The sequence below is a fragment of the Stegodyphus dumicola genome, chromosome 9 (assembly GCF_044657685.1).
Source record: "Stegodyphus dumicola isolate Sdum_Otavi_A_Nest chromosome 9, ASM4465768v1".
NCBI lineage: Eukaryota > Metazoa > Arthropoda > Arachnida > Araneae > Eresidae > Stegodyphus > Stegodyphus dumicola.
This window is the reverse complement of record NC_140776.1, coordinates 124,517,284-124,530,084: the sequence shown is the minus strand read 5'-3', so window position 1 is coordinate 124,530,084 and position 12,801 is coordinate 124,517,284. Positions and strand designations below refer to the sequence as shown.

The following is a 12,801-nucleotide window of genomic DNA, read 5'->3' as shown; positions in this document are numbered from 1 at the left end:
CTCGGCCGCTGGTGGGCAACTATTACGCTCACAAAGAGAGGAGATCGGAAAGGAAGTGAGACAGCAAATGATTGATGTTTATGCTGCCATATCGATGAAAACAAATACGTATTATAAATTAAATTCATTTTACAAAATTTTTAATTAATCCTTAACTAAAAAAATAATAATAAATATCTACTATTTATGGCTAATATCCAAAATACATCTATTTTACCTAATAAAATACCGGTTTCACGAAATTGCAAAATAGAATGAAATGCCGATATTTGGTATAGCGCGGTGTACCCGTATTGTAATCAGTACATGTGCTGTGTTTGTACACGGTATCCACAGAAGCCCTTACCTGGTTTTTATTTTCGCAACCTTTAATCGTAGATATATTCTTCTAATTACAAAAATACTTTAAATAACTCTAATATTAATACATGTGTACATCTGTTTTTTAAAAAATCTATTTTGTAAAAATTACGAAATCCAAATTTTTATACGAATTCCCCCGTCCCTATAATGGAAAATTTTATACTTATTATGAAAGCAAAAGGTATAACTCCCGTGGGCCAAAAGATGACCGAAATATTTGATTTCAAGTTGGGCCATCTGATGTCATTTTCAACTTGCCTTAAGTGTTCGGTTATTAAACTAATCAGAATAATTCAAGGATTTCCCTCCCTTTTAAATGCCACTTAATGATATTCTTTTGGATTTCATTAGTGTGCAACTTTATTTAATTTATAATTTTGTTGTAATATATGCCGGAAGAATTTTCAAATAAGTAATTCATATCTTCAAAAATTAAAAGTACGTTATGAAAATTCTTATTAAATTTTATTATACTGAAATCGTTCTTTAAAAGTCATTCCAAAAAATTTTGAATGCAGTTTCACGGCAAAGCACTAAAGTACAGTTCCCGACTTTGTTCAGTCGCTTTCAATATACTCTACACTATGATAGGAATTCCCCCTACTCCGCGTACAGACAGGGTATATATAGTTTTCGACCTGCTTTCGAGAACATTCTCGGGAAAACCGGCAAGAATCCGTTCTATAATTTTCTCACTCAGTCTATGGTATATCGCCAAATCTGTAGCCAAATGGGCGATTTTGCCCCAAGTCTGGCACCCCTGCCCATGCTGGCAACCCAAGTTATCCTACCACAGCTGGGCATTTCGGAACAGCGCCCGTTCCCAAGGACTGCACGTCCCGGCAGTACAATCCTTGGTCAGAAGCCAAATCCAAAAGGTAACAAAACAAGCAAATAAGGTAAACAAAGATCAAGTCAACAAATATTTACACAAGTTACATACACAAATTAATTACATAACAATTTTAAATTATATAAATTAATGTTCAGAATGAATTTCACTCTCAAGCTTTAAGTTATACCCGGGTCAAATACTCTTTCATTGCAGTTCTCGGATGTATTTCTGTTTTCCATATCACAGTCTGAAGATTCAGCCCTTTCAGATTTTTCATCCACAGGAAGATCTGAAACAGTCTGCTAACTCTGCAGTTTATTCGCATCATGTGCACAGTTCACCATGGTACTTTTAGTAGTCGGTTCATGCTTATTTACTTCTATTTCCTGAAAACCAGTTCCGATATTTGCATCGGAGTTATAAATAGAATCCGATGCCTAACAAAAAGAAGCATCTCGGTTTATAATCAAGTTTGTGTCTGTACAACGTGTATTATTAGATACAAGTTCGTGAAGTGGGTGTATTTCCTTGCAATACAGGAACACTCTGCTTAAGCTGCACCTCAGGTTCTTCCCATCTCTGCATCACATGAATTTTTTGATACGTGCTAAATGCGACCTCGTAATTTCACTATCAGTTTCTATCAACTTAACAGTCACATTTTCGCTTCCTTCCATCTGTACTTCAAGCAGTTGAGGAAGCAGGAACTTTATTTCCATGAATTATTTGTTCACCTTTTTCAAACGCTTTACTAACCACTCCTTTTATTTCTTCAACTTTTCTTCCATTTCCACTTCAGCCGCTTTTCATCCTTCATTTCTTCATCTTTTTCAGACAGCTCATTAGCTACTTATTTCATTTCTTCGTCCTTTGATTCTTCAGATGCCATAACTCTCATTTCCACATCTCTTATTTTGGCTCCAATTTTCCCTCCAAACTCCAAGATGTCGCTTTTAATCTTCTTTAACTTCACTTCCATTCGCAGGAGTTGCTCTTTCAGGTTTTCTTGTCCGGCTTTTATTTCTTCTTGACCTGATTTTATTTCGCTCTTGACCACAGCCTTCCTGTCTGGCTTTCATCTATACTTACCCGGCTTTCATCTCTTCCAGTCCGGCTTTACAGCTGCTATCAAGTTCATCAAATCCTTCATTTCCCCCATATGGCTTTATCCTGCAGGAGGATCACTGGCTTGCAGATATCACTTCTGACACCAGTTGTTGCCTTCTACGTGTTCATGGATTTGGAGTTATTGGTGACAACATTTGATGAAGGATCAAAATACAATTTATTCATCAGTATTACATAGGGACAGTTCCAAAGAGACGTTTGCAGTCGTCGAAAAACTACAACAAACACTCTGAAACAATCAGCAACACAGGCTTCAGGCTATAACGGTGAAGACAGCTTCACGGCAAAGCACTAAAGTACAGCTCCCGACTCGGTTTGGTTGCTGTCAAGCTAATCTCTTAAGATACTACTACTGAACTCAACATACTCTACACTATTACCCTACGCGTACAGGCAAGATGTATGTGTGTGTATATATATATAGCTTTTGACTTCGAGAACATTCTCAGGAAAACTGATAAGAATTCGTTCTAGAATGTTCTCGCTCCGTCTATGGCATATCGCCAATGTTGTCACCAATGCTGTCGCTCTAAATCTGGTAATCTTGCCTTTATTTCTCACTTTGTACCAACCTTAAACTCACTTTGCGGGGAAGCTATCCTACCGTAGCTGGGCATTTCGTAATAATACATTTCTTTGACCCATTCTTACGTATAATATTCTATTTACAAAATCGTCAAGGCACCTTTGTCCCGTCATCCTTCAGAAACAACCTTTAAACATTAAAAAAAAAAAAAAATTAATTAAATCTGTTACTCTATGAAAGTACAATACATCGGCATAATACAAGAAAACACAATTAGCTACAAAACTAAATTGGTAGTAAAGGAGCTAAAATCAAAAGTCCTCCAGGAAGACATCCTCCTCTTCGGCAGATTACTCGTGCGTGCTTTGCTGTAACCTTCTATGTCCTGAGTTTAAAAAGTAATTAAAACAGCTGCATTTATTAACCGCGTTCTGTTTACTGATAAATAAGGAAAAAATTTTTGGAACGAATTATATCATTTCTTGTAGGTATTTAGTTTCTCTGTTAGTCCTATTTCAAAGATTCCGGAATAAGTGTGAATCGCTTATGGAGACTATGCGAGTTGTTGCTGCATATATTTCCTACTGAATGAGACCATCTGTATATATTTAGAACAATTTAATCCTTTAATAGCAAGTTATATGTTTAAATATCTGAAACTGTACACATCACTAAGCGAATTATACTCGATTAGTTTAGCTAACAATACAAATAATATTCGATTTAGAAGTCTAAATTTTTCCTTCCATTCTGCACAAGTTTAAGAATCATTAAATACAACATGTGTGGGTTCGAAATAAATTTAGTAAATGGCTTTTGATGTAACATCGAACAACCTTAATGGAAGATACACACTTAAGAAATCCCTTAATGGACCATGATATAATTATAGCAGAGTTTCATGTTAGCTTACTTAAGGGCATTGTGGGATGCGATCTTGTTATGAATTTATTGCATTATTGCATTATTTAATTATTGCTACATTTCCTATCATGTTATGGCAGACCTTATAACATTAAAGGAAATGCATTACAAAATTACGTACTTTCTCATTTGGACGACATTAAAAGTTTTCAACTTTAAGATAAACTATTAAGATAGTTCTGGAGTCGGCTACTAATGATTTTAAAAGGAAAAATTAATAAAGAAAGAACAAAATTTTAATTTTACATGCGAAAACCTCCTGCTTCAGAATAAATTTGGCATTCAGATTACAAATAAACCGAAATTAGCTCTGTTTTAGAGATATGAGATAATTGGGAGTAAAATGCATTCTGAACATTAAGATGAGTAACACTTCAGAAACCGAATCATTACGTCGTTCTTTTAAGGAATTCATTTTGACTAACGAAGACAGAAATACTTGAGAGAGTTTAAAAAGCGTTTAATTTTTAAGGTGTTGGACTGATGAAGACGCAGATTTCTATGATTAATATTTTATTGTTTATTGAAGTATTAAACTCTAATTTATAATTTGTGCCATTATCAGTTCAGAAACAAGCTGATTCATTTACTTCTTTAGTTGCACCAACCCCCTGGTGTCCTTCGAAGAAACAATAACTGGGTGAAGATACAATAACCCCTTTTTTCTTTTCCTTCTTTCTTTTCTGGTTTACACTTTTTTCTTGCACCTTTTCATGTAATTTAGTCCTGTGCTTCAATTTTACTTTGAATAGTTTGCTCCGAGTTACGATATTTTTACTTCTTTGTACGAAGTAAAAGAAGTATTATAATCATAAAAATTTCCAAATATCATATTTCAACGAAAATATCCATTTTGACCGCTATTAATTAGCCATAATGATCGCTATGAGATTAACTTTTATATTTTTATATTCTTGTACTTTTTATTTGTTTTTGGCACTTTTATTTTTCGGGTTTATTCTACTGATGAATTCTTATATTAATTTTGTTTTGTTTAGATAAAATGATAGACCTGTTATCCATGGTTGCAATTATTAATATTGTTGTGGAACTTCTTGTTTTAATTCTAATTTAATTTCGACTTTAGATGTTTTAAGTTTATATATATGTAATAAGACTGTGCCATTATTGTAATAACATGACTCGGTGAAAGAAAGTTGCAATGATTTGGCGGTGGTTCTCTGAATTATAACTTGAAGAAATTTTACTGCGTAGTTAGAAAGGTGAAAGATGACACTCGAAGAACACACATAACGGTAAATTCCACAAATAATTTTATTCCTTGATAATGCATATCATCACTGTGGGTGCGCTATGCACCCCCAATTTTGTACAGTTTACATTTCTTAATAGAAGAAAATTGGAAAAGTAAAATGGATAACAGCAAAGCGATGCAAAGAAAGGAATCAGAAGAGAGGGAAACAGGCGAAGCAATTGCCTTTTATACCATTTCATATTACATGACAGATTAATGTCTAGATGTTGAAGTCAGATTTCATCGATAAGCGCGCATCAGAACTGCAGAAATTTATGCAGAACTGCAGTTAGAGAAATTATTATTCTGTCATTTTTAGAATGAAAACGGAAGTTAAAGGGCTGTTATTAATTTATTATTTGAAAGATAGATATTTTATATTTTACATATTTATATCCTTTACCCTTACACAGCTTAAGCATGTTTTACATGCCTGTATATACATGTAAAATATAAAAAACACGATGGCTTTGCTCTGTGCATCCTCTAATTTAACTTTCCGCAATTTCAGGTTCTTACTCCTAGACCAGTACTTTCGAGAACATTCGAGCTTATTACGTAACCGCTCCTATAAATAGAGAACTGGCTCCATAGGTTTTGAACCATAGGCACTCCGTAACTTATAATCATTGGCATTGACATTTCCGAGAGAAACCGCTTTCTCCTTCTGCTGTTAAGACCTATGCTGCTCTTCTCATCTGCCTTCCTTTGTAATATGACGTTGTAAACCTAAAGTTAATCTTATCTTAGTAAAGAATAATAATTTGCCATTCGAATTGAATAAAGATGTGGAATCAAAACAGCTAACTTCTTCTGTGTCAACATTTCATGCCAAGCTTCATTCATGTGCCCGACTGCCAAAATATTACATACGTATACAATATATTATACATATATATATTATAAGGTATTTCTCCCGCCTTTTTCGCATGCCTTCGTGGTGTAGTGGTCAGCACGCTGGGCGCGTATTCCAGAGGTCCTGGTTCGAAAGGCATTGCTCATTTTTCACATCTCCGGCCTTCTTCAAAAAACCTAATGTCTCTACAATATATATCATAACTGCAAAACAATTTTTTAAAACAAAATATAAATATGACTAGTATTTTCGCAATTTAAGCTGCTGAAAATTATCATTAAAGACATAAAGTAAGAAATCTAGAACAAATGTTTCACAGAGATTTAAAAAAATTTAAATCCATAATTAATAAATTTCAAATAATCTTATAAATGCAAAAAAGAATTTAATAAATGTAAAAACAAAAACTTTTAAACAATCAATACCCAGTTCAAAAAAAAAAAAAAATTAGAGAAATTTAAAGAAAAAAGAACGTAAGAGAAGAGGAATTCAATCAACTCCAAAGCCACTTTATCAGAGGAAAGGAACACTGAGACCAATTGAAATCTTTCTTCTACAAAAATACCTGCTGTTCTGTATCCAGAATTAGCCAATTAACCATTTCAATGTACTTTAATTATAATAGTTCACCCGAAAGTTCTGGCCTTTCCCCAAAGCAAGGAAACAAATTCTAATTGGAATCTTGTACCTTAAATAAAGATAATTCTATTTTGTTTAAAGATTTGAAAACGAAAGCGAAAAAGTAAAAATATTTCAGTGAAAATGTAAGTCAAAATTTTACCTTTAAATATATATCATAGAATCCAAAGAATTTTAAACTTTAGGGAAATTATAAAACTTAGGTGAAAAAACTTAATTAAAACTCACAATAAGTAATTAAAAACCTTGTTAACTTTCATTAGACTTCAATGGAACCTAGGAATATCGCGAGTGTAGTGACTTAAGGTTTGCAATTTTGGCTTTATTAGCGAAACTAAAAAACCTTGGGAAGAAAGTAATCGCTCAAAAGGCTGAAATGTGGAACATAAGATGGAATTTTGAAACCAAAAAAAAAAACTTTTAAATATTTCAATTAATTATTTTTTTAATTTTTACAGAGAAAAAGATTACAATATTAATTGAAAGACTATACACGAAAGTGTAAGATATTTAACTTTCAAACTTAATGTCTCTGTTACGAGTACAACCGAAGCAGTTTCAAAACAATAAACGCAGGTCTTAAGATTTTTTTACTTTTTAATCTGATCGATTTAAATAAAAATGCATTTATTTAAATCGTGCGCTGTTAAATTGCGAATATTAAATATGTGAAATGGCACTAACTGATTGAAATATTTTCCGTTTGTTGTGCTAACTATTTTAGGCAGCTGACCTCGCAAAATAAACAAATCCAAAATATGAATGCATTTATGTTGAATATCGTCATCACTTTCTCAATAGAGGGCGAAAAATCAAAGCATAACATGGTCAGATGTTGCAGAATTCAATTCTCTCATAGATCTCCTAATATTAAAAACCGAATGAAAATCCTTTCATTTAGATGCTTCTGCCCATATTTAATATTTTACGATACGCGTTGTATATGAATTGCGTTTTATGTGGAACACCTTGGAGTTAGGTAACATGAAAGATGAAGCTTGTATAGTTGCATTTTTTTTTACTTCCTTAAATTTCTGTATACTTCATCCACCTAGTATTTATTTAACTATGCGAGCGAAATTTGTAGCAGAACTTGGATTCTAGGATGTCTGCGTGCATAAAGCAGATTTATTTAAATTCTTCAAAGGGTAAACGATAAAAATAAAAATAATGACTGAACTCGTGTGTAAGGATGTACGTTCCATCTTTGTCAGTTTGTTTAAGGTGAATGAGTAATTATCTCATTATTGTTTCGATAGACGGTAATGTACAATGAAACTACCGTCACTTATTATTCGTTAACCAGTTTGTAAATCTTCGTTTTCTATTTATTATAATGGTTATTTTCGTTAGAACCATCACTTTGCATGCTTGTAAAATCAAATTCAAGTCTAACAAAGTTTTAGTTTAGTTTGCTTTAACAGCTCATTATTTAATTATTTTAATTTAAAAAATTTCAAATTAAATCTGCATGGCAGAACTCATTTATCATCAGAAAAAGTGCAAAGAAAGGTGAACGTACTAATTATACTCGGGAATTAAGGTCATCAAATAAAGTTTTATAAAATATTTAACTAGAAGTTTAATTTGCGTTTTGTTTCTTAATTAAAGATTAAACATGAATTTCCTTTGTGTGAAACCTGTAGAAGAAAAATATAAAGCATCACATATATAAAATTGTTTTTCCATTAAAAAAAAAAGAAAGAAAGAAAGAAAACAGGAACCTTATGTATTTTTAGGGCATAAAATATGTTTTACAAAATTAGTAATGGGATTTATACTGTACCTATAGGCAATTTAGTTACTATTTAGTTGTTATACCTTTTCGATAACTCGTTATTTGTTTAAAATACGATACAGTGGTTCCAGAAGAAAAAACTTAATTGCAGTTAATTATTAACATGTATAGTAATTTTTTAATAGTATTTAACACAATATGCCGTCACTAACTGATCAACATTACGTCATCTTTTCCAAAATAAGCACATTTATTCGTAACTTCCCATTAGGTAATGAATAGTTAGCCATCAAATTAGAAAGCGTTTCCTCGTTTCCGTAACTTTTAATTACATTTATTCACTCTGAAATTTGCAGATTTGCACAAAAGTTTCCTCAACCACGTTTTATGACATATGTTTTGACAATGCTAACAACTTATCTTTGTACTGACAACTTTGTTTGGGCACTTTTTCAGCCCAAAATGGCTCTACGTCAGCGCACTACGTCACGAAATAAGATTTTTCGTTGATTTACTTTAAATGTCGTCCATTGTCAATGCGTTATTTCACTGTTCATGACAGTTTGTTGCCATTTGGTAAACTTTTAAAATGACTCTGTATGTTTTTCATTAACAAACTAAGCTACATAAAAGCCATTCTTGCAATTCCTAAGATTTTTTTTTCATTTTTTAATCTAATTGCTTTAAATAAAAAGGTGTTTTGTGGAGATGCATTTAATTTAGCTAACAGTTAATTTTATATTTCAAAACAACTTTCCTTTTATTCTCATTTTCGCCCACGCTTTCTTGCCAGGATTTTAATAAGTTAGCCCGCGTGTATTCAAATAAGGCAGAAAGAATCAGATAGTATGTAAGGCACGTTTTTGGAAGGTGATTTCAGAGAATGTTATGCCTGTTTGAAGGCCACGTTGCTATCTTGAATTACTAGCGATTAGATTTCTGTGACGTAGAGCGCTTCTAGCCATGAGGTTTGTTTACGGCGACTTCTACGAGTCAGAACCTTCCTGCGCGTTAAATTATCCTGTGGGCTATTAGGCTAAACATATTATATTTTATTTTAAGTTCATCGTTACCTGTTTTGAGGTAAGCCACAAGTGTTGGCTTTGTATACGCCCACGTGGGACCATCTGTGAAATTATACTGATTAAGTAAAGGGTTCTTTACACCCTTCTTCTGACTTTTTGTAGCAACTAAGACCTGAGGATAATTCTTCACACAGTCTTCCAGATCTCGTTAATTTATGTTACCTAAGAATACGATACTCTGTAATTTATGATATATCTAATTGAAAACATTTAATACTTTTATTGAATGAAATTATTTATTTCTCACTTTTCAAATATACAGCAGATAAGGCTGTCATGTTTGTCTAAGTCCCGAGATTCCAAACTAGGTCCAAACCAGGTTGATATTGACCCCCTGGGTATCGAAGAAATTTTAAAGGGGGTCAATGGTGAAATGCTGATCAAAGGATCGACTTGGGCTTTATAGCACAATATGTGCCAGAAATTATCCGGCATAAACAAGATTGCGTTGATTACAAAAACGCATTATAAAATTGATAATTAATTGAGGAAAAAATTATATAAAGTTAATGTAAAGGAAATAAATCAACAAAAAAATTTTATTGCTCGCTTTCAAAACATTGATAATTTGAATATACTTGGATGGCCCAAAGAACAGTTGAAATGCATTAGCTAATCCTGATATTAAAATACAAAAAATATATTAAAATATATATTAAAATACAAAAAATGTAACGAGGATTGATAAAGAAAGTCATTTTTTATAAGGATCGCAAGAAAAAGTCTGGCAATACCTGGTCTAAGTGTCTATTCATCTTATGTGCTATAAAATGTTCCACTCTCCCACCTGGGCCATCTTGATTGAAAATCTGTACCGATAAATCACATTAAATTTTAAAAGAGCTCTTTTGGGTAACCACTGAACTGTGAACCCTTTCATCTTTGTTACTTATTTAGTTATTTTACGAACCCTTATCTAACGTAATTCGAAAAGTAATTAAAGTTATTTTTTCACAGTTATCACAACATATACGTAATTTATTATCTGCATGAAAGCATTTAGCATGAAAATTCTTGTATAACTGAGGAACTGGATTTCAGAACATTAATATTTAGAGACTTCTTTCCGCTCTTGCTTGCCGATATGACGACCGGTGTGGTCAAATTAATTGATTTAGGCAAAGCAGCTATTACCCTACTTACCTATGAGAAGATATGCTTTAGTAAAATAATTTGATGGAAATTGGTTCGTATCCACCTTATTAATTGGAAAAACTACCATGCACAGTCGAACCCAGGTCAGACTTCTCGGTGTTCAGCAACTTTACCGCTCGGTCGTTGGTGGAACCACATGATGATCGACCTAGGGAATTAGAACGTCTGCTGTTTTAAGAGATGTATGCCTAAATCTGAAGGGAACGATATTTTACCAGTGCAAGTCAAAATAATTTTGAATCCACTTCATTTAAAAAGTTAAGGGAGAAGACAGACAAGCACGCTTTTCTACATACGTAAGTTAAATTACAATCAGTAATTTATTGAGCAGACGTTTCACGACTTCATACACGACTTCTCATAGCCTTTTATTTCCTGAGCCCAGGCAATGGCTAGGACACATTTAAGCTTTTTATTTTAAAATTTAAGTGCGTATGTAACTGTTTATTTCAAAAGCTGCCTAAAGCAAGCAAGGATTACTTCAGATTGTTAATTTTGGAGACTTATCTCATTTGTCAGACAGAAATATGAGAATTCTGCCATGGTTAGGAGCGCAGGATTACGACTGTCCTTTGCATTTGCCTTGGGCGCCTTATAAGTGATAGTACAACTTTGCCGGTTATATCACAATTATGAGGGAGAATCTCTGGAGAAAGGGTCCAAGAGTCTTCTACACTTCCCCACCTATTGCCACCAATTCGACAGTAATTTCGGCTCGCCGTATGTTTTTAGTTTCGTTCACACACTGGTTTTAAAGTCATAACAGGTTTAAGCCGAGCTTCGTTGCTACGTCACAAAAAACTGGTCTAAGTAATTTGCCTAAAGGTTCTAATTTTTAAACTTTATGCCAAGTTGATGCGAGAACCACCAATTACAGCGAAGCAAACATCGGTTGATGGCTTCACTGAGTCAGCTATACATTTACGCATGTGCAGCTTTCCCTTCCTTGACTGGATGTGGCTTAAACCTTGCTAAACAAGTATGATTTAATGACTTTTATGCATTAAACCACAAAGCTTTATGACGGCAAAACTGTCGTCTGAATAAAGCCTTAAGTGTCAACATACCACAAAGACACTACGCACTTTCAAAAATATCCAAACCTTCTCCAGGATTTGAAGCCGAGTCGAAGATCGTATATGTTAAGAATGAAAGCTTCGCCAATGCAAGAATAACTCCGTAAGATCGCAGAGGGAAATATATACTTTTCAAAGTTTACTTTAAAGGAGCTATCCATCCAGACTTAATACCTTTTTGCTCATGCGCGAAATAGCTATCGAACCAGTGCCGAAGTAGATCCAGTTTTTAATACCTTTTCGCGCATACGCCAAATAATTGTCTAGCCGTTGTACAAGGTCATATTTATATTTATCAAGAGTTCTGAATTCTGTGATACCATTTTTCACCCCCTGTCGAAGTAAATCAAATCAGTGATCCGCGCAAGTAGATTAATTAATGGATTATTTATTTTGAGGGGAAAATGTCTACGTAAATACGAGTTTAAATATTATCGCGAAAAGTTGTGTCAAAGAACGAATCTTATAAGTTCTTTGATTTTGTTCCACATTCATTAATTTCTTGCACACCTGACGATTTGGTCACAAAAATTTGTCCCCTCACAATTTAGTGGCGCAGTAATCAGACTGGCTTACATTACGTCTATGGAAGCTTCCCTTCTTTACATACACGTTCAAAACGATAGCGCAGCCAGCATCGCTAACCATTATTACGATGAGAGTGGTCTTAAGTTAGTGAAAATAGTCAAAGCCCTGAAAGTTTAATGAGAGTTATTAAAATGTATTTAATGTTTATTCGATGGAAACACCTACCACTTTCCCCTACTTGCGTACCTTTCATTATATTTGACATTTTTGGTTTACTTTGAGATGCTTTTGTTTAATTCGAAATGTTTTTGTTTTCCAGTTGCTGTAGTGATTGCCTTCTTCATCTGCTGGGCTCCGTTTCATGCGCAGCGCCTGCTGGCGGTGTATGTAGCACCCAAAGATTGGACGAGGCGACTTCGTATTGTGAATGAAATCCTTTATTATACAGCAGGTATAAATCTTTCATTTTTTTACATTTGTTTATTTTGCTAATGATTTTATCCTGATAGTCAAATAATTCCACTACAATATCCTTTATTGTATTGTACATTTATTTCGTTAATTAATCAAATTCTATTTTTACACCCTACTTCTCTTTTCCCTATTTTTTTTTTTTTTTTTTTTTTTTTTTTTTTTTTTTTAATGGCAGGACATTTTTAATTTTTTTCTTTTTTACAAAATTTATTTTTATCA

The 12,801-nt window shown here is 33.3% G+C and overlaps 1 protein-coding gene across 1 annotated transcript in view; it reads left to right on the top strand.

Annotated features, from left to right (window-relative positions):
- LOC118204434 (neuropeptides capa receptor-like) overlaps nucleotides 1–12,801 on the top strand; it is a 324,528-nt gene that overhangs the window by 289,843 nt on the left and 21,884 nt on the right. Inside the window, exon 4 of the mRNA XM_085824053.1 lies at nucleotides 12,428–12,559. Coding sequence (XP_085680179.1) covers nucleotides 12,428–12,559 — 132 coding nt within the window. The remainder of the gene's footprint in view (nucleotides 1–12,427; nucleotides 12,560–12,801) is intronic.